Here is a 23,760-nt window from a genome sequence, read left to right as displayed (position 1 = left end):
AGGACTGAATGAATTGCAAGTGGCACTCAGCTTACTCAGGGCATAATTTGAAGACAATGGGTTGCAGAGGGGAAAATAATGACAAAATCTGGTTTAGTGAACTTGTTTTAGGATCTGTATGCAGCATTGTCAGCTAGAAGTATTTTTCATTTGTAAACTGAGTGCATTAAAACCAGAAGGTTCTGATAAGTAACAAATACAGCATCACATTTTGACCAAAAAACCCCTCAGCAGAACTGCAGATTTGACCAAGCCCTGTAATGTGCAAAATTTCAGGTGAGAGGAAGGAGGTGGAGATGCCCCTTGTTTTGTCCTAGCTGTCTGGGAGCCTAGATTAGTTCCATATCCTGACCAGTGCTGCTTTTCAGATTCCTCTGACCAAATCATTCCTGAGAAATTATAAAAATGAAGAGAATTCTTGAAAAAAGTTGTCCTCTTTCTTTTGTACAACCTGTAATCTGCCTTTTTTACAGGATGAGCCACATTGATGGAGCTGGCATCACCAGCCAGGACACAAACCAAAAAGATTCCCAGATACTCAGGCTTCACTGCAGCCGCTTTTCATCAAGAGCTGGGTACAAACCCAACCACAGAGTCCAGAACAGACCTACTCCTCAGGGTACAATCATTCTCAAAGTAATAAACCACAGCCACCGGGGTCATGTGTGGCTTCTGTGTCCTCGTTGGTGGTGTTTCATCCCAGGGTGACAATAGTATGTGATGTTTAACATTTTCTATACCTGCCTTCTCTCCTACTAGCCTTTACTTCATTTGAGAATCTTACTTCAAATGATAAAAATGGGTAGTGATCTGAGTACATCTTGAATATGAGCCTAACCATCTTAAACTATAAATTCCAGTGTGCACAATCGCTGCCAGCATTTGCATTTTGCCCTGCATGTTAATTTTACAACTACTAAAGTTTGCCCCAGAATTTCACCCGGACCATTATTCCACTCAAAACCAGCTGGAAGGGACTTGAGCTGCTGCATCAAATGTTGCTATTGTTGGAGCCATCAGAGTGGAAAGCAGCCTGTTTCAGCTCCTAACATCAAAGTGTTTCAAAGAAATGCACACCATTCAGGGCTGTTCAATGGGACCTGCTTTCTGTGAGTCTAGAGTATCTCTTGACACCACGGCTTCCTTTGATATATCTCAGAAACACCACCCAGACTACCTGAGACTAAGATAAATATGAAGTTAGTCAATTGACATACTAACGCAAACCTAAAAGAAGTTTGATATTGACAATTATGAAAAATTATGAACAGCTGCTTAATATTAGGAAGTAGATTTGCAAGCTGCAGCTTAGGTTATTTCTGTGAATAATTTGGCAAGCAGAAAAGTATTGACTTATTCCTGTCAAAGGAAACAGACATACTGAACAGAAATATTGACTATGGTTTGCGGGATATAACCTCTCTGCACCTTTAGTGAATGGTTCTGAAGGAAAACACTATAAAACTACTACAAATTCAAATGATGTCAAAGCTGTACTCAGGAAAACATGCAACATCTGTGCAGTATATAGCATACATTATGAAACAATGTATATTATAAAGAATAACAGATAAACCAAGAAACAGCAAAATATCAGCCAAACAGGTGTGACAACCGAAAGCTAAGAAGTGCTACTGCTCTTCCTCCTCTGCAGTACACACGTGCATGAGCTAGAGATTCTGCTGGAGTTTTCAAAAACCTCTAGTAACCGTGAGATTGCTTTCCAATTGATGCTTTAGAAAGAAGAGTCTAAAAGTGCTGATTCTGATTATTCTATTGCTGGAAACAATGTGAACTTAATAACTTAGATTAAAAACTGTATGCAGAGCATAATATTTTACCAAAATAGAACCCAGCATTTTGCTACAGCCATTATAAAAGAGATTATTAGAGAATTATAAGTAAACACTTACTACTGATTCTTTTTCTTCAAACAAGTCTAAAAATTCATGATAGTCAAGGTAGCCAGTCTGTTCTGGATCAATTTTCTCAATTAACTCCTGGAAGTCTTTATCTGTCATTTGAAACACCAAGTTGCGTAAAAGATGATGGAGGTCATTTCTTGTGATCTTTCCATCTCGTTTCTAAGATAAGGAAAAGAAAGCATGCATAGCAAAGAGCAAACGATTGCTAAAGCAACGCTGATTCTAACATGCATTCTACACTGCTAAGATCATCTTGACCCATAATAGCTAAGCTCACTGTTGCTGTTACAATAGTCTGCGTGTACTGAATCCAGTACTTGAACTCCATTTCCCAATGAACATACAACTGCAACATTTCCTGGGTGGAAGACTAAAACTATGGGAACAGAACCACAATAACCCTTCCATCACCTTGGGATGGATGGTTTAGCTTCATGGCAAACTGTGCCACAAGTGAATGGATACGTAACCTTGTGTTGCTCAGACCAGCTCACATTGAGGTCAGTTTATCACCTGCATTTTGTTCCGTACCTGGTTTGGAATCAATGTTCACACAAAACTGTGTCTGACTGAAGAGCTGCTATTCTGAGTGGACATGACTCAATTGAGTCAAGTCTAAGTTGGACTAAGTTGGAGTTGGACTTGAGGATCCTTATAGGTCCCTTCCAACTCAGGATATTCTATGATTCTGTGATTGATTTTAAGTTGCCGTTATCACGTATCCCAACCATTGCCTTAAGTCTGTGCCAAAGTCCATCAAGTGACATCTGTGAATTAGATCCTAAGATAGCTCTTAGCATATTCATAGATAGCACATGAGCCTACATTTATCAGTGCTCACTCATCTGTGCCAGGATTTTCTTCATGATTAGCTTGAGAACAATAAGCAAAACCTCGAATAAACATTTTATGTCTGAGCACAGCTTTTCCTGGGGCTGCAGTTTTCAGATGTGATCCATGGCCATCACAGTTTGTAAAGCCAGACTAAATGCTGTGCTCATACTTGAATCAGAGATTTCAGTTAAAGATGCAATTATAAGTACATGGTAAGATTTGAGAAATTCTGACTTTTCACAGTGGTGTGTTAATCCAAAGCATTTGAGACAAGACATTTCAGACATTTTAGACACTCCAAGACATTTTAGACTTTCTTTTCTCATTCTTCCCACACATCTTAGTATGCATCCTTTAAATTGGCTATGCTGCTAGGCTGGGTCTGTTGGCATTCTTGACTTGGCCAATGTGGGCAAATCAGCTCTCAAGAAGAATCTTTATCCAGGGTCTGATGTCCTGCCAGATTGTCGTGCCAGTGGGTACTCATTTAGAGTGTAAGGTAACAGGAGATGGATGTGTTAATGCAACAGAAGCTGGGTATTTTTATTTTGTTACACTGAAGGCATAGTTTTTCTCTCAGTTCCCATAGAAAGTAATATTCATAATTCATGTAGAAGAATTTTAAATATGGGTTTATACCACTCTTTTCCACGTTTGTCTATTGCATTTTATAATTTTAAATTTGTTCCTGAAGTTTTACTTTTTTTTTAATTGTTTCTTTATTTTCTCTAAAGAAACCTGAGGAGAGATAATGGGGGGAAAGAAGAAAGAGTGGAATAGAGGCTTTGGAACAATAACAGAAAAAATTAGGAGTAAATAGTTCCTTCAGTGATTCAGTTTTCCTGGCTAAGCACTAGACAAATATCTTTCTGTTCATAAAATTCACCCTAAGAAAATTCTGTTTCCCTTTAGTCCCCCACAGAGATCCAGGGTGGCAGTAATAATATAGAGGATGAGCAATTATTTACTTCATCAGTTGGTCTGGGAAATACTTTAAAGTTTTGCAATCAAAAGATAATGGTCTTGTGAAACTACTATCCTGTATTTGAATTTTCTTTAGAGACTGTTGTCACTGCATTAAATCATATGGAAGCAAAACCTGATAATATACCTACCTCCCTCAGTAAATAAGTTAGGGAATCTGGTACTGAAGCCACAAAGATAGCTGGTACTTCACAAGAAACAATTGTGCAGAATGACTAGGTCTTACCCATGAAGATGAAATATCTGCTATGATAAAACTAAATTGTATTTTGTTCAAACCTTAGATAATATGGGAAAGTTAAGATATACTGCATCAGGATTTATTACGCAGATTAAAATTGCTTATTTGGCCACCTTGCAAGTTTAATTTTATTTATTCCCAAGGATTTAATTTTATTGCCTAGATCATTATCTAAGTCAGTCCAGCATCAGTGATGCAACTGGGGATGTACTGGTCTATTCTAACAAAACCCCATAATGTTATGTATAAATATAAACCATTCTTGCATGTATTTCTTTCACTGTGGGAGCCTCTAGATGCTGGGGATTAAATAGTTCTTTCTTCAGCCTGTCTTTCTACCATCTCAAATACCTCTGCCTTTGTTAACAATTTCATTCAGTAATGCTCCAGTTCAGTAAATGAATCAAAATCATGTAGTAAAGTGCCTTACTGAATCATGGCCTGAATGCTGTAGGCGTTATTATTATCTACAACGATGCAACGTCTGAAACTGATTTTTTTTCCTATAAATTGCTGGGTGAATTCCTTCTTTTTTTTTGTGGTCATCTATATATGTATATAGATGAAATACTGCAGAGCTAAAAAGAACAGTTTTTATGTAATTATATTAGAAAGAAATTGTGATATATCATCTATATAAAACCATCTAATAAAAAATGCCAATACTACTTCTGAAGATATGCCCAGTGCTCCTTTTGGTTGTGTCAACCAGACTGAGAGCTTTAATTTTTTCAGTCCATTATTTGCTCATCCAATTCAGAAATACAGTCTACAATTTAAGAAGTGCAATATGTAGCAAATCAAAGCAATAAAAAAATCCAGCTTGCCCACTAAAGGGTTGATCATGCAATCTGGTGCACGGGACATACATATCATGACATTCCATCAAAACTGACAGAAAAGCATTTCAGCAGAGTTCTGTACATTGTGAGGGCTGCAGAGCTGGTGGTGAGGTTAGACACAGTTCTTTGTCCAAGGCTCATATTCCAGAACTAAGGACTGAAGTCTAGGAGAAGTCAGACAAAGTTACTTTTGGCACTGGAGAGAGCTGCGCAACAGTAGGCTCAACATTGTCTGTGTCACGCCTAAGTTACAATCCATCCATCAAATGACAAACTGCAAACACAAGCCTTTTTGCCATTACACGATAGCATTCCCTGTTTATATTATATAATGTGATCTTATAATAAGTACTGCATGGTTCTGATTCTCATTAACCTAACCTATCTTATGTGTTTTATCCCTTCATCAAAAGAGATCTGCCTTGTCTGTAATTTCTCCTGTGTGCACCGAGACCGTGGGGATGTATATTCATGGCTACCCAGTATATTTGGACGTAGACAAAACATCTCCCTTCTTTTCCAAGATGCTGCATCTCAGATTAAGGTGCAGCCTTATCCTGCACATTTCAATACTTATCTCTAATTGAAATGTCAATCCCAACCAATTGGGCTCCTTCAGCGTATCATGATAAATAGGCATTAATGTTCTGTAGTATTAAGATATAATATTAAAACCATTAACTGCATTAACTGTGTTCCTTTAAACCTTGTACAGTGCTGGGAACACTCTTGAAATGTACCCAATGCCAAGTTTCAGCACAGGACAGAAAACATTTTGGTTTCTCTTATGAATCTGATGCATTTAAATAAGAATTTAAGTTAGGAGGCTTTCCAACACTACTCCTTTGCCATGAGATGAACAATCCTTTTTTAAAAAATAGACTGGAATAAAAACAATTTAATAATGCAGGGGGAAAATTATGACTTGATACTGAAATTCTACATTTCTAAATTTGCAGGAGATACAATATGACTTTGAATAAACTATGATGTCACATCTTCAAATGACACAACTGGCAGTGCTTCAAGTGACTGGGACACCACATGTAATCAAGAACAAGAACTATCAAGCAACGCATTCCACATGGTGAAATGTATACAAATAAGAATATATAGTAATAATAGAAATTGAATTTAAATACCACAAATGCTCGACTAATTTATACTGAAAATTGCCCTCTCAAAATATTTTTAATGCCTTTTTGTTTCTGTGTTTCAGAATATATGGAGGAACTTGCTGAAGACATTCTAGAAGACTAGAGAAATTGTTTTATTATTAATTCGTTGCTGTTGAAACACTTGTATAACTATTTTTCCTAGGATCTGAGTTTTAAAGTAAATCACAAAATACTGCAAGGGTCACAAAAGAACAACAAAGGGTGTTTCACTCATCCTTTTATAAAACATCAATCTGATTCAACCCGTTAAAGTCAAATTTGTTGTACAGTTACAGGGAACATTCTATTTCTAGCTTGCACATTAGAAAGCACTGCTACTAGTTTAAGCTTTTGTTTTCAGAATATGAATTAACAGGAAGGGTCCAGTAGCATTTTAGACTCCAACCCACTGAGAACAATTCAGAAAATAATCAATTGGAAGAAAAAAGGACCAAGCAGTTGCTTGTGTGCTCAGCGGTGATGTGATGAAAAATCAGAAGTCTGATGCATAAACCTAATAAAAACTTTTAGATAAGAACATTAAGGTATTTAAGTCCTGTAACAGAAGATATTGAAGTTCCAAACTATTTCTATCTCCTTAAAAAAAAAGAAGAGCAAGAAACTCACTTTTATTAACATGAGGAAATGCCTGTACTTAGTTTCTGTGGGTTTTTCATAACAGCTGAAAACCCACTCACACAGTTACATAAATATTTAGGAATGGTACAAATTCACACATGTTTAGACATTAATAATGAGTTCACTGATGAGATCAGTGCTCTGTTGAGCTATTGCATACAGCAGCTGAGTTGGAGAATAGTATTTGCTGAATGTTACTATGCAGGTCATAGTGAGAAAAGGAATAATGACATCCCAGAAGACTTTTATTGTGTTGATCACATGAGACTGAACAATTTTCATACCATTCCTCCTTCATTAAGTGTCAAAGCCAATAGATCTTGCATTTCATTTTACCAGTAAGGAAATGAGCTTTACCAAGAGCTACCACACTTGACGATAGACTGCGGTAGGCAATGAGGGGATGTGAGAAAGAGTGGGGAGAAGGAACGTGGAGCCAGAGATGAACCCTGCACAATCAAGATATAATGCCCAACAATAATATAAGCATGGCAGCAGTCAACACAGGGATGTCAGCAGCTGGAAATTAACACATCTGTATCCCTCTTTTGGAAGTAGCTGCTGATAGGGCTGTCCAGGGCTCTGACAGAAGCAAAACAGGCAGCCTGTGCTGCAGTCCTAGGGCAGTTTGCTGCCCAAGGCGATGGTATACCTTACTTAGGCCCAGTTGCACACCATTCTGACTAAGAAATGAAGCACTATGGATGTCTTGTGGTTTTATGTGGCAATGTTCTGGTAGAGAAGGGGGGTTGTAGAGGTGGCTTCTGCAAGAAGCAGCCAGAAACTTTTCCCTGTCTTTATCTCGACTCCTGAGGCTCTCAATGTATATTTTCTCCCCTGTCCAGCTGAAAAAGGGAGTGATAGAGCAGATTTGGTGGGTGTCTGGCCTCCAGCCAGGGTCAAACCACCACAGGATGCAAACGGCAGATACCAAAAAAGGTGTGATAGATAACGGGAATCTACAAAAGAAATTCTAGATTATAACTCATTCTCAACTAAGTCTGTTAGTAGCCCTGTGCTACACATCCTTTTTATGTACACACATGTGTCTTTGTGTGTGAGTGTGTATAAAGAGAGTAGACAGAGCTCTCTTTGTAGATATATTTATATACAGATATACATACATGCAGGTGCAAATAACCTGAAAAAAGCCCCCAAAAACATTAAAACATCAGATGACTGAAAGAATAATAGAATGACAAAATGATCAAGATATTTTAGATATTTTATCACTGATACAGCATAACTGAGAATAAGCACAAGCAAAGGATAAGCTTTCTAATAAAGTCCTACAATGAGAAATGGAGAAAATATGTCAGAATAGAAGAGTCATCTTAATTATAAGGAACAGTTAATCTTAAAGATTTGCAGGCCATACTATATAATCAAAGTTTAAATAAATTGCCTGTATGATGTTTAGGCAAGAGGGACACAGGCAATCCTTGGATGTAGAAACAGGGGAACACTTAACACTATCCAAGAAGTTATATTATTTATTTTTCTGGTACCAGTGCAACTTCTGTGAGAGCACCAATTCTCATTTCTGTCATAACATTTCATGAAATACACAGAAAGACTAGCAGGGGTTCAAAGGCAGCCACAGGGATGATTAAAGAACTGGCCAACATGTCTTCCAGTGAAATTGTAGGAGGTCAATAATTTTTTTTATCAGAGAGGTTGTTACAGATTATTTAGTCCCCAGTTGCACATATCTATGTTAAAGAAACTTGAAAAGCAGTCTCTGCATGCTGCAGTAATGGAAAACAAAGACTGGCGAGTATGAGATGACTTTGAAGCAGATATGAGACACAAATATTTAGCTGTAAGAGTAGTTAACTGAAGCAACACCTAAAGATAATTGCTCTTAGTTCATCAAGTGTAAGGAATGTCTCCTTTAGAGATGGATAAACATCTTGGATATATCTGCGCAGCTTCTGAAGAACAGTGTCATTGGAGAAAGCTTCGTCTCCTCGAGCTGGATTTACTCTGCAAGGGGAAAAAAGACAGTCTTTGCAATGCTTTCATGTCTCCCTCTCTTTTGCTCATTATGCTCTTCTCCGAGCAGGAAAAATAAATCACCTAATTGAGACTCAGAGTTTGACAGAATTCAAAATAACAATGCTCATAGAGAAAGCAATGTCAAAAGATTTTTTAAACTGAATTTAATCAAGGATGACCATCGAGTGGATACACGTCTTATTTTCAATAAATGTGTATACTAGAGGTTACTCACATAAAGAGAGGAACTTCCTACTTACTTAATATATTTTCTCATAGGAATTTTCTGCCTGCTTTCAAAGGTGCTCCCTGGATCCTGGAATTTTCCTAAAAATTGTTTCCAAGCAATTTTACCTGTGGTTTTCAGTCCAAATCTGATTTTTAAAGCAGAAAACAGTTTTAGGAGATTTTCTTATAAAAACACTCTACATTCCAAGAAGAATTTTTAATTAGAACATCGCATCATCGTTGTAATATCAATGTGTGAAACATTCATAATTAGAGTAAGCTTGCATAGCTTTTCTTTGTTACTAAATATGTAAACTGAGCCAACTTATTTTCTCAGATCCAAATGTCTAGCTGTGGAAGAACTAGACCCCGAGCGAGGATTCATCTAACCGAATGCACACGCCTGCACCTGAGCGAGTCACTCTACGTTCCCTTTATAGTCATTGGCGAGAAACAGGCACTTTCAGGACAGGATTCATCTCAGCCTAAAGTAGACATCTAAAACTGGTTAGATGAATCCAGCCCGTTGTTTCTCTCCAGTGACTATAAAATGGAGTCTAGGAGGAGCAGTTCAGGCGTAGACATTCACATTACAGATGTCTAGAATGAGGTAGTATTTAATGCGTCCCTTCTCATTATTTACACATAACAGTACAGGAACTAAGGGGAATAGCATGTTGGGGTTTCTTTCACTGTTATGGTGTTCACTTTTTCCAAATTTGAAAACCTCAACAGTACTAGAAGAGTTAAAACCTGTTAAAAACCCAGGGAAGTTAACTAGTATCATATTCCATGAATAATGACTTTAAAATCAAGAAAGGCCTGTTCCTATGACCTGCCCAAACCACTGGTGCACCTCTTAGTTTCAATGCTACTGCAGAAAGCTCCAACAAGCATGGCTAAATGCAGTCCTGCTTCAGATGGTGCTTTGTAGGCAATTACACCCCTCACATATTAGCAGAAACGTGCTGACTCGCTACTTCAGTCATCTCAGAAAAGCTTTTAAAACTCCTAATGCTCCTTAAAATGGTGGCAGATGGTGTTTAGAGCATTTTCTAATCCAGGATGCATAGGACAAAGCTAAAAAATTTCCAAATGCAGTCAGAGGTATGCAAGACTTCCTGGATCTTTTACAAAAAAGCTCCAGTTTTTGGACTACCCAGCAGTTTCTTGAGCTCAGCCAACGGTGCTAAAACCCAAAGCTACAAGAATCACAGCATTCAGGCTTTTGGTGAGTGCAACCTGACAGCATGGGCTATATAGGGGAAGGGAACCTGACTTTGTACAGTGGTCCTGTGGGCAAGTAGCATGCACACACCATGGCTCAGAGGCTCACAGGCTGAGCATCTCCCATGGCACAAGCAGCACAATTTGCACCAGAGCCCTGGGAAGGGGCTGGGAAGGGCCCAGGACTCACAGCGAGTGAAGAGAGAGGCAGAGTTGGCATTCGGGCTTCCCTAGGGGAGACATTTCGTTCCCTGCAGGAGGGGCTTCACCAACAATACCATTGAGGGGTAGGTTATTAAAAAAAAACCACTGTGGGAAGGAGAGATATTTCATATCTGATTATTGTCTTAGATAAATGAATCTGAAACAAACAGTATGAAATAACAGATGATCTTTAAAATTAAGGCCGAGGTAACAACTGTTATTTTGAGCCCCCAACTGAGATCCCTTCACACTCAAATGTCTATGGTCTACTAAATCACTGAAATCACACTGTAGAGAGCAATTCTGCACTGAATATGAGCAACCAGCCAAAGCTGCGTCAATCAGCGCAACAGACCTCTCCACTTCCACCTCCTCGCTCAGAAGCCCTGCAGTCGCCTCTCAGACTTTGGCAGTGACAATTGCCAAAATCCTGGGAGCTGAAGGGAACATAGGAAGAAATACTAATGTGGATGTGTGATGGTCTGGCATTGCTAGCTATGATTTGTGGTGCCACTGAGCAGTCCACAAGGTGTAGCGGTTTTCCCCTGTTCTGCAGAAGGGTAATGGATTGTGGAGTTCTTCCAGTTCTGTCCGTGGCTGGCCAGCACAGCACTTTCCTCTTGCAGCTTTTATCATGGAAAAGGGTGAATCAGGCCCTTGCAGTGAGTGGGGGGGGAGGAGGCATGGCAGGGGAAAACACCAGCCTTAAGTTTCATGCATCAAATTGAAGAAAACCCTATTTAGACAAAGCTAAGTCAGTGGGAATAAAAACTGAAGAAGCATTTTGGCTTTTTTTTTTCTTTTAATTTTATTTTAAAGCAGTCCCTCTTTATGGTTGTAATGCTGGCCTTCAGATTTCAAGCTGTACAATGTTTAAATGCCACAGGTGGAATCACTGAGACATAGGAAGAAATCTTCCACTGTAAGGGCCAGAAAAAATGCATACATTTTGTGAGTGGTAATCCAACACTTTATCTACTATGGTAGGCCAACTAACTTATTAAAGTAATGAAAATAAATCCTGCATGGCTTTTTGGACATATGCTTATGATTATATCGAAGTGCAAAAGAGTGTACTTCCAAAAGAATTGACCAATTAGAGCTTTAACAACATGGATACCCAGCTAAACCATGTGATGCAACATCCTGTAGTGATCCTTTATAAAACTGAGACATTTTTAACCATCAGGGTCTTTGCATATGATACTTTTATACAAACCATAAAGAAGTGAAGCATGAGCACAACACAAAAAGCTGAAAACTACTTCTGCTTCTGAAAACTGTCCTTGTGTTTTTACCTGATACTAGGTTCAACAAAGTCCTGACCAACTGAGAACAATGGTTTACCCCATACCACAAATAAAAGTCATCAATTAGAAATCTCAGCAGTCACCACTAGAAAAGAGTCTTAGAAGTCAGGCCCTCCACTGGCAAAGCCTTCATACTTGTCATGTATGATTTGCTCCCAGCTATCAGGAAGAATACCCTTCACTCACATGGCTCTACCTGTGGAGGGACACATTCCACAGCACAACTCCACACCACAATCAAAATATTTCTCAGGTACGAATGCTGAAACATTGTGAAATTGATTCCTTCAGTTTATCCAACTCTTAATATAATCTCAGGTTCACAAAGTTTTACTTCTGAGCAAAAGGATTTTCAAGAGTAGAAATGATGGAATTGAGGGAGTTTGGGAGTCAGATGAATGACATCCTTTGAATGAGGTACACCTCAAGGCTCTGCCTCTGATGTATTTGATCTTGTTGCAGTAACTTCATTATTAGTTTTAGATGATTATGAGGAACTTTTGCTGTTCCATTCACCTGGTGGATCTTTTGAATTACATTGTCTGAGAAATATAACCTAAGAGATACGGCACATATAGGCCTGAACATTCCTGTTTACAGCATCATTAAAATGCCACTATATTTTTCAAATGCTAGGGAAAGCTCCAGCGGAAGAATACATGTAGAAATCTTTCTATTATGCAACTGTTCCTAAGAGTAAGATTTACTTTAAGATTTAAACTAGGGAGTGACACGAATTGAAAAAAAATATAATAGCAAATTTTTGACAAAGTAATGGTCGTTCATTGTTATATCACACTGTGCATGACTAGAAGCAAATCAGATTTATCTGCTGAATGCACAAAGCAATATGGTTACTGCAGATGACACTCTCATACAGCACCTGCTGCTGTAAAATGTATATCTGCACTGAGCTCTTTACAGCTAACTAGTGCATGTAAAGAAAAAAATAGCTCAACTGATTATTTACATAGATGATTCTATTCTTCCATCAATTTAAACAGATAACCTATAAATTGTGGAATCATTAAGCAGTAATGCGTGATCTGGTTACCAGCCTCCTCACATGGTATGATTTGGGTGCCTTGTCCTGTTGTAAGCTCAAGTAATATTTTGGAGTAAGGATGCTGTGTAAGAGTTAAGTTGTTCTTCCTTTCTCTTTGACTGGCCATATGCCCTTGGCACTGCTGCCAACAAGTATAAAGTATATTCTGGCAGTTTTCTTCTCACAGTTTTTGGTTTCTGAGTACAAAAGATTAATCGGGAGTTATTCTGGTCTAGATTTAACCAAAAGCCACAGAAACATCCACTCCTATGATATTTTGGCTTTAAAAAGGAAATATGAGTTTAGGAAGGTAGTTAGCACAAGTTGACGTGATCATGTCCAGGAAATCTTATTTTGGAAAATGTCCTGTGGCTTAAACTCTGCTGAGATCATTGAAGCTGGGCTGGAAAATATTTTCTATCCATTTATCTTCTCTGCACTGTACTGCCCACAAGATGACTTGAGTTTTGGTCGTAATACTACAGGGATGCCTGGCTACATAGTGCATTGACTTGAATCCAGTAGTTGGCATGATTTCTCAACCTTCACAGCAGTTTTCATAAAAATATTCACAGTATACCTAGGTTCAAAATATGTTTGCCTTGTTTTAGTTTAAATTCAAATTTCCAGGTATGAAATTGCTTTACTATGCAGCAGAGAAGTGTCCCTTCAGTTCTCTTCTGCAGCAGCTGACAACGAGCAGCATGGAGTGAAAGCTTTCAGCATTAGTTCATTCCCTGACTTTAGTTTTTCTTCTTCCTTTGTTTTCCTTGCCACACCAGCGCATTTAAAGAGGAGACGCTTGTACAGTCACACTATCACCACGCGAATATGGTGCTAACAGTCGGGAACCTGCTCTTCCAGCAAATTCACATCATCCCACATCACTAGTCATATGAATGCAAGACAGGAGTGCTCCCTTTAGGAAATTAAATACAAATTTGTGAGCAAACAGAAGTAAGAAAGCAGTAACTTAAAACTTCTACTCCATTAAACTTATGTACCTTGCTGCAAAAACCTTGGTTTTATACCCAGCTACTGTGCCATACATACTGCAACACAGGCACAAGTAAGATGAATTAATGATGGTAGTCACAAAAAGCAATAATAAAGTTATAAGGCAGCAGCGCTAAGGAATGTCCCCTAAGAAAATAGTATGATTCTTACCTATTCATTAGCTCTTGAAAAGTTTCATTTGGCAAAGGAAATATAAACCCATTTATGACTGACTTCAAGTAATCCAAAGACACAAATCCACTCCGACTGACATCAATTGCTCTGAAGGCTTTTTCAATGTCCTGATAGGCTGAACACAGCTGTAATGAATACAATTTATAGTGTTTTGTTCAGAAAAATCAAGTTCATGAAGCTTTTAAAACAATAATGCATATTTTACAAGACCTTTTCAAATGTTCCTCTCTGTGAACTGATCAAATAGGTTACCCTGGCATGCTCTGACCGTCAGATGTTTAATTAATAAGCTCACTACAAAACAGTATTCCCAATCACACACTCTCAAATGAGAAGTCAGCCAAGTTTCTCAAATAATAACTCTGCCTCAAAATTCAGAGCTAAAAATACACAGTGGATCTGCTGGCTTGATAACACCTGCCTTAACGTGCCTTTAAAACCACCCATTGCATAACCTAGCATCCAGGTTCCCTGTATTAAAATGGGTCGTTAGCATATTAGATACTGGAAAATGTTAGAAGACATGGAATAGTTAACGTAGCTGTTGTATAAACACATCACACATTTCTTTGTTTTTGGGGTTTTTTTTTAATTCATGGGCTGTTGCAAAGGAGCTATGTGGATGTTTTTGCTTATGGGACTTGTAAAATGCCTGAAAGTTGACTTACTGCAGATTTTGATAAGGTTCGTGAAACAATAGGAAGACTGGTTTGTGTTTCTGAAATGTTAGCTCACACTGGGTTGTTGAATACTGTGAGCATCCCTGAGGCTTTTCTCCCCCCGCCATTTTTTGACAAGTGCCCCATCTGCTTCTAAGCTGATTATTGTTCATTCAAAACTGCCGAAATTGCAGTGTAAAGATAATGTATAAAGAGACTTTAGAAAGCCCAAAATAAACACGAGGGGCTGGGAAGGCTCGTAAGGTGAGATACACTGTGCTTCCAATCCAGGTCTTGACCTCCATATCAAAGATACACAAGATGAAAAAGGTCAGGATGTTGAATGTCCCTGTAGCCTTGTTTGTCCCTCCTTCCCTGTCTTTCCAAGGCTGAGGAAGTGCAGTTGCAGGTCTGTGTAATTGAGTTTGTGGTAGAATATGCAGTCTTGATGCACAGTTTCAGCGTCTCTTTCCTTAGAGTCAGGATTTTCATGACATGAGGGCACAGGAGTCAGTTTTGGTAAATCCTGTTCCTTTTCACCTTCCCATACAGTAGGTGGAACACTCCCCAACCCTCTTCAGTTAAGATCACATCGAAGGGCACGAGGAGAGGCCATTTGCTGTGTCAGTTCCAGCCTCACACTCTATTCTGAGCTTGCCACCACGTATTAAAAAGAAGCTTTTCCGCAGTAGCACCCATCCACTAACAATTTATTTCATGCAAGTCGGAAAATAATTGTCAGACAATGATAACCAGTCATTACTCTGTGTAAGCCATTACTTACTTTGATCAGACAGAGCGATCTGGCAACGCACATCAGGAAACACCTTCGCCATCAAGCTTTGATGCACTCTCATGTTGTTTCAGCCCAAGGAATTTGTAGTTCTAATACATAGGGGTTTTAATGCTGTGAGTCTAATAAGCAAGACGGAGACACACAAAATAAAACAGAACTGCTGCTTCTGCTATCTGGCTTTAAAAGCAAATAAGAAACCCAGTGCATGGAATTTGTTAATAAAAGAAGTTGGTGTAATTAACGGGCCTCAAAGCTTGGGAATTTTCTTTTCATGTGACGCCTGGCTCTGCTCCTCCACCTGTCAAAGTATTCTGAAGTATTAATGTCCCTCCCTTACCTTTTCTGTAAATGCCCTCTCGGTGGTACCCAGGCTGCATTCTCTCACAGCGTGCTCAGCTGTCAGAGGCTGTAGGAAAAGTTTTGCTGGTGAAGATTGTAGAAAATGTTTTTCCGGCTTCTGTTCCTTCTCTTTTATTTTCTGGCAGATTAGTGCTGTTAAGAAAACTGATTTAGCAAAGACAGCAGCTTTGTCAGCTCCAAAGAAATAAAGCCATCTAAAATTCTTAAAGGCTGTTTAGATAAATCTTTAGGTACAAAGACAGAACCAAACCTGAAATACAACTTTTTTTGTATTTTCTTGCATTTCAAACTCGATCAGTAGTTTTGAATTCTGCTAACCTGTGCATTTGTTGTAGTTTTTAATTTATATTTCTATTAAAATGTAATTCACACAACTTACAACCTTAACAGGTAACTTCATTACATTTAATGTCAAAAGTTACTAACTCAAAAATAGCTTCCTCTTTTTGTCAATATGTTTCCAGAATGATTCAATACCAAAAAATCAACAAAATCTTTTCAGGAAATGGAAGACAGTGTCCTTATAGGCCCTTGATAATAAACATGTCTGCTGACCCTGAAAAGGCTCTTTTCTTCTCAATTTCCCTCACATACTCCCATCTCACTGTCCCATGTCAGCTGCCACAGTCCGTGGGAGAGCTTCCAGTTACTCTAAAAGTCAGACACTCCTCTTCAATGATTCCCCATCAAAAAAACTACCAGAACCAAACCAATTTTGTGGATTATGTATGTCAGCTGGGCTGACTGTTGTATACTGCTGCACTCAATGAGCTGTTAGCATGCACACTCGTTGGGATACGATTCTTCTAAAGATGTTGTATTATACTCAGAGCATAGTAGCAACCACGGTGACAGACAACACACATCCAAGCTTTCAAATGTCATTCCAGTGGGGCTACGTAGGAAACAAATTCTGTATAGAAAAGTATACCGAAGTGTGACTACTCTCTGCTTAGGGCATGCTCTCAACTGTTCTCTCTGCCTGCTTAGTGTCCTGCTGAACACAGATTTGCCTTCCTGTTTAAATAAAGCTATACTTATTATCACGTAAACTTGAAAATTATTAGTGTGCATGCTCAATGACATTTAGAACTGCCCTATTTAAATTTAGCTTTGGCAGGATACTAATATTAATTAAACAAATACCACTCAGGATTGCACCTCAAAAATACACCAGAGAGGTTACTACTAATTTATCTGGATGATTTAAAATTCTATAGCTTTTTAGACCAATGTTGACCAGCAATTTTTTTATAACTGCTTCACATGGACAAGGGTTTGGTTCTCAAAGTATGTGTTGGAAAGCTGAACCTGGAAGAGCTGAATTCAAGACACTGTACATTACAGCAGGAACACCCCACAAGCAAGGTCTCTGAATGTCTGAGTTGTCCTATGGGGAATGAGTGGGGAGGAGGAATCCCAGGCCCATTAACTAGATGGGTTAATTACAAGGGTTAATCATGCACAATGCTAGGTACAGGGTGTACTAGGAAGGCGGAGGAGCCATAATTCCACAATTTCAGTACTGCACTGGGAAAAACACCCTTCTCTTTTTGCAGTTATATTTACTTTTACCAATGGTTTCAAAACAATCCTTGATAGTATTACACAATTTACAAACCTCTAAATAGTCACACCATGGTCAAGTAAAATGGTGAGAAGAAAAGACATTATTGAAATACTAGTAATTCTGACCATGATTTCAAAAAGAGTCTGGCTTCTTGTGAGCTTACTGTGCCTTTGAACATTTTGAACCATCTATTCAAAATTGGTTCAGAAATAATTCCTACCACCCAAAGGGAGACTTTTCTCAGGATGAGGATAATCATTCAGACATTCTGGACCACTGGCTTCTCTTTTCTAGACAAGGATGGATTTTTTTTTGAATTATTATCCTATAATTTTCTTTGTGAAGTGCTAAACGAGTAGTAGAAATGAAGAGTGTTTGAAACTAATGCTCTTTAGCCTGAATAGTACAGGTAAGTCTTTCCTGGTTTTCTTCAGCAAAGATAAGTTTAAATTCTTCTTTTTAAGCAAAATAAATGAAAACAAAAAATTATAGTTAGCCTCATAATAATGAAAAAATTCTACTGAAAAAATGCATTTTCTAGACGGAGAAAATACTTTGTTAAGTATATTAAATAAAATTTCAAGATATTCACACAGATTTACATGATTTTTAAATTTATTGTAAGAGCCTTTCTCACTATCTTAAATTGAGCACCTTCATGAGCTCATCTCCATAGATCCTCTCATTAACATTATGGGTAAATCTGTCAGACTTTTACTGTATAATCTCTCAAATACAACCTTTTTCATCCACATACAAGGCTAAATCTCTTCACTGCCTCCATTCATGCAACAATTGAATTACTGAAACACACTTTTTCAGGTTTTGAGTAAAACAACCGTATCCTGCTCTTATCAATGATTCTTCCTTCCTTAGAAAAGAATCACAAGAGAATACCTTCATTTTAAGGCTCTTCACAACCTATGTCCTCCATGCCAATCATCTTTCACTGAGGAATGACTCCTGGTGCCACCTTGGACCAGCTGGCTCTTGCAATTCCAAACACATTTTGTATCTACCCTTATGCTGACCCTTATATTTGAGAGGACCTGCCCATACGCATTTACAAACTGACTTAACCGCTGACCATCAATACTTCCAAACCATCCTTCTTTGAGTTGATGACTACAAAGACATTCCTAGTACTCACGTAAATCAGGTTTCTGCTGTGCTTAAAACTACCCATCACAGTAACAAAAAGATCTTACTCTCATCTTGACTTTCGCCACCCTTTCCAAGTTCACCACCTAGTCACTGTCTTAGAATGTAAATCCTTTGTTACAGAGATTACCTGAGAAGTTTGGTAGGATTGAATACTGCGTGAAAACTGAGGTACTTGGGTGCTACAGGATTCCAAGTTGCAGTATCAAATTCTTTGTCTGGGGTTTGTGAACATGTAATGGTCATTTTGGTTTTGGCCCATGTAACATGTCACCTTTTGATTTAAAATGCAGTTTTCACACTCAGGTGGTAAAATTTCCCAGGCCAAAATAACAAGTAATAATTTGCTTTCTTTTCTTTCCCTCCCTGCCCTACTTGTATCTGCTGAGAATCAGAGTCTATCAATGTCCTACAAACCAGGTTGCAATCCAGATCCATCAAGGCCAAAATATTAACATCTATTGATATAATTGGAAAAAAGAAAAGCTCCCAAGTTTCCACATACATGGAACCTCATTTTCTGTTATTTTTTCTTTAACTGTGTCTGTGCTCATGACAAAATTCTTCAGAAATTCTTTATAATCAGTCACAGTAGAGTGTTTAACACAGTAACAGTTCCACAGCCTAGAGAAAAAAGAGAACACAACTATTCTAGAGATCATACTTGTAGTGAACTGAAGAAATAATAAATTTATTAAATGTTTAGAAACAGAGTATGTGAAAAACAAATAAGATGTTAATTTTTTTTTCTACCTTCCCACTATGTTTTTATCTGGTCTCTTTCCTCTGCCCAATATTGTCTATAGTATGCGAGTCTGCATAATATCATTCAAATCCTACATAAGCGCCATTTGGTTGGACATGAATTTTAATATAACTGCACAAGGACATTCCTCTTCTAATAATGTAAGAATATTATGATATTCTTAAACAAATTCCAGCATAACTTATGATAAATCATACCTAAACTCTGTAGCAAGTTGTTCGAATATCATAGCAGGCTGGAAAATATGCAGCAGCTTCATTTGGATTAAATGGGAACCACACTTTGGAATCAGTACTCATTTCCACATGATACTAATAGCCATGATTTGGAAATTAATCTTTGATTGTAATCAGTTATTTTCTAGATATTTCCCCTGATTGGCAGTGAAGTTGTTAAAACTGTTTAGACTTGCTATCCTTAGATCATACCTAAGTGCTTGGAAAAAATGATCAGTTTTGACCTTTCAGAGCATCAGTTTGTTTAGAGAAACCAGGACCAGTTTACCACAAGTTACTGTAGGATTTATTTCTGTTCCCCTTCAGAAATTGCTGCTGTGACTCGTGCTTATATTTTGTCTTCCTAATCATGAAATCTAGAAAGACGTAGCTTTTGAAATAAAAACTAAAATTCTGTTGGATAAAGAGAATCCATAAAGTCTAAAGCAAAATTTTACCACTAGAACATCTTGTGCATCACAAGGAACTAAGTTTCTCTCAACTTCCTTTGTGTTTCTACCCATAATTAGCATCTAGATACAATGAAACTTATATTTGACTAAAGCATATCTGACAAAAACACATCAAGTTAGTCCTGATTAACATATTCCAAGCACTAATAACAGAAAAATTGATTGGCTTATTTTTTTCATTTAGTATCTAGTGAATATAGTACACCATTTGATATAGTCATGTCTTATTTCAAAGGCTAAACAGATTGTCTGCTAACATTAAGCTCTAAAGCATCCACACCATCCCTTGAATCTAGATTGTGGTGCTTTTTTTTCCTTCTACTTTTTTTTTTTGGGGGGGGGGGGGGGGGCAGTTTTCCAGTGTCCTGGGAGTGAGAGCACTTGATGTGAAGCTGTTTCTGGTTTTCACTTTGACAAAATATGAAAACTACTTTTTCTGCTCAGTACTTTTTCCAGACATCTTTGGGTCATTAACCCTTTCATGGAGCCTCCTAGTAGAAGGTAAGATCTTATGAAAAGAAAGACAAATGCCACTACTTATATCAACGTGAGGAGTGAGGTGGGGTCAATTCCATTTGCAATTTAAGGAACCATTTAGGTTATAAAAAGAACCTAGTTAACCAACTGGCTAATTCCACTTGGGACATACCCTATTTTCCTCTCTATTCTTCGGGCTGTGTGACAAAGTGTGAAGGAAGGATTAGCTGCTAGGATCATCATAATCCCATCACTTTTGCCGGGTACTGAGAGACAGGAGTTCCCGATCACAATGTTAACTTTACTTCATGAACTTGGCAAGTCATTGACTTGTCTCTTGCCTCAGTTTCCTTATTTGTAAAATTTGAATTATAATCCTGCCTGACCTGTGAGGCTGTTCTGGTTATCACAATAAACTACACACCTGTTGTTGATGCATGTAAACCATGGGCATATGCATAATTCATGGAGGACTTTTTTCCCCCAGCAATTTCCCAACATCTTATTTCCCCTTGAGCCTTCTCTTTGTGTCTTACTAGAGGGTGAGGATTATCTGTGAATTTATTTTCAAGGAAAGTTTAAAGGGATTAAGATTATTGTAGCTGTGAGTTGTACATATGGAAATAGTGAATGAATATACAGACAGTACTCTGACATGTGTGAAGTGCGATAGAAACATAATAAAATGGATAGATTCAGTTCTACTTTGAACAAACTTTCCATGCATACATTCAGAATAAAAGGAATACTTCAAAAACATCTTTGTGATTGGATTATTCGAAGATTGATGGTTCTATTTTATGAACGTGCCAAGAGAAAGATTAAGTTACTAGGAAATCTCAGAGTCAGGAACGATACTTTTATACATTTGTAGGAGTGTCTGAAATCCTCCCTTGTTTACAGGTCAGGTTTTTATCTACCAGAAAACCCCAACCTACAACAATAAGAAAAAAAATACACACACAAATTACCATGGCCTTACTACAGAACAGGAACACTCTTCAGTCATTATCCTACATTAGTGACAGTTTTCAGCAACCCATGGGGTACTCTGTTTTCTGGCACATGAAAACAGTTGCATTCCTTCCCCTAGGAACTTTCTGCTATTACTCTCAGGCAATTTTGTCTGTTTTTAACAAAATGGCTTATTATGGATCTGCATATATCAAGGCTGGAAAGTCAATCCCATTTAATAAACAAATAGAAATACAGATCTGACTACTGTTTCAAAATTACACTTTTGCCCACTGTTTTCATCATAAAAATCAATAGGAGACTTGCTATTGCCCTCATCTGGGCATATGAAGAGAACACAAATTATGTAGCATCATTCTTGATTGATCTATATTAATATGCCTTAAAAAACAAATTATCAGTCCTAATCATCACAGTGATTAGTTTGCTTTCATAAATTTATTGACCAAGGAATCTATTCCCAAAGACTAGCTCTAAACACTGACAGCAGGTCTCTTCCATCCTTCTCTACAGAGGGAAGGAGGAAAACCAGCACAATGACTGGGTGATTCAGAAATCCTAAATTAGGGTCTTCATCTGCTTGGTCTCTGGATATGCCACTAGAAAGGGCAACAAACCTTGGGTATTTTAAGTTAGCTTTGCATTGCCTTGCCCTTCCTGTCATTAAATGAATTCCTTATTTATTTCCATGACTTCCCCATTTATCTCCCTATTTATATAGCCTAAACCAATTCATAGATCATAATCTGAAAAAATATTCCAGTACCTTCTTATGTTCAATGCCTGCTTAAATTTGATCACTATTTCCTCTAAACATGGAAGAGATGGAAGAATCAGGTTGGAAGAGGTTAAAAACAATGAAAATATATTCATTACATTCAAGGGGAACTGGATCAGATGCTCTCTGAAGCCCTGTTACTGCAAACACACGGACTTTCAGAGCACATAACTCCCAACTACATTAATTTTACTGCTAATTTTGGCTCTGATAGGCTGAAGCATCCAGTCCTGTGTAGCCATAATATTCTTGAATCAGTGCCATGAATACAGCTGGACTACCTAGATCCACAATGGGAGGTCTTTACACAAGTTTTACTAAAAGCTAGAAGATTAGCACGTATTTCAGGGCTGATGTCTATTACGCAAATAAGCACAAGAAAGCTAAGAATTGTACTATGCATTCTGAAGTCTGGGTCTGCTTTTAATTTCAGTATATATTCCTTAAGCAACACTTCTTCTGAAATTATTTTTTAGTTAGTAATTTGCAAAAAAATTAAAGCTGACAATGCACATTTAATAAATGTAGAGATGGCTTCTGGTTTCCTAAGCATCAAAATATGCTAATTATAAGTACAACTATTCATTATTTCCCTACTTTCTCTTTTTATAGACATACAAATACCTCCTAATTGTTAGAACTGAAAAACAAACAAATGTACCCATTATACTTTTTATGAATCCAGCCCATTGTTCAAGGAAAAGAAATCATTCTTTACACAAGGATTTGCTCTGAAATTGCTGCCAAAGAAAATAACCTTGAGTTATTTGCGGCATAACTGCCACATGAGTACATTAAAGGTGCCTAGGGACAGCTCCATCTTGAGCATGTGACTTTTAAGAAAAAGCTTTTAAGTTCAATATTTAAAAATTGCTGCCATATCCCTTTTCTTTCTCTGATTTTTTAAATTAAACCCACTTATCGCATATAGGAAGAAGTCAGAAGGTTTTTGTTGCTATGTTTTCAATCATTTACCTAACGATGAAGGTTTGTATTGCCTGGCTGCAATGAATTCTGGACATCATTGGGATATTAAGGAAATAGGTATGTATATGTATATATATACATATTTCATGGGTGTGTTTCCCCATAAAACTGGAGAATGCAGACCTGGTATGAAACTTGAGTAACTTTCCTGACCATTAGGACTAAACAATCAAGACTAGAAGTTGAAGATCTGGGATCTGGTCTTATGGAGAGTTATATTTTTCACATGATCAAGTAAATCTTTAGATTTAGGCAGGTCCATCCAAAAAAGGGTTTACTTCATCCTAGCAGTGACTGGGTTGCAGAACTGTTAGGCTACTGGCATTTTTTTCAGAAAATGTTTAATATCCTTTTGGTGAGGTAATGCAATTGCTCTGTCTCTTTGGAGTTGGGCTGGCCTAGCTGAAAGAAACGCTATGAGTGCACACAGGGCTCTCCAGCAGAGTTTGTGGATCCAAAACACATCTCTGAAAATTAATATTGTCCCCTGACTATAGAGAAAGTGTCCCCAGCCCAAAAGATATGTATGAGCAGTGCCTTATGTCAGGATCTTAACAGGAAAAGCCCTCCTAATAATTACGGGACTGGTCCAAGGTCCATTACAGTTAATTGAGAGACTCGACATTGTGTCCCAGAACAAGCATAACAGGATTATGGGATAAAATATTTGTTAATCAATCCAAGGCAAATATTTAGCAGGCTTTGGCTTGAATCAGAA

General features: G+C 37.8%; 1 protein-coding gene across 1 annotated transcript in view; it reads right to left on the bottom strand.

Annotated features, from left to right (window-relative positions):
- EFCAB6 (EF-hand calcium binding domain 6) overlaps nucleotides 1-23,760 on the bottom strand; it is a gene marked incomplete at both ends in the record, with an annotated part of 113,958 nt that overhangs the window by 69,032 nt on the left and 21,166 nt on the right. The window contains 4 exon segments of the mRNA XM_084268656.1: nucleotides 1,914-2,084; nucleotides 8,485-8,608; nucleotides 8,881-8,994; nucleotides 13,802-13,950. Coding sequence (XP_084124782.1) covers nucleotides 1,914-2,084; nucleotides 8,485-8,608; nucleotides 8,881-8,994; nucleotides 13,802-13,950 — 558 coding nt within the window.

The sequence above is a fragment of the Gallinula chloropus genome, assembly GCF_964237585.1.
Source record: "Gallinula chloropus genome assembly, chromosome: 1".
Taxonomy (NCBI): Eukaryota; Metazoa; Chordata; class Aves; order Gruiformes; family Rallidae; genus Gallinula; species Gallinula chloropus.
Note: the sequence above shows the minus strand (reverse complement) of the source record. Positions and strands in the feature narration are given on the sequence as shown.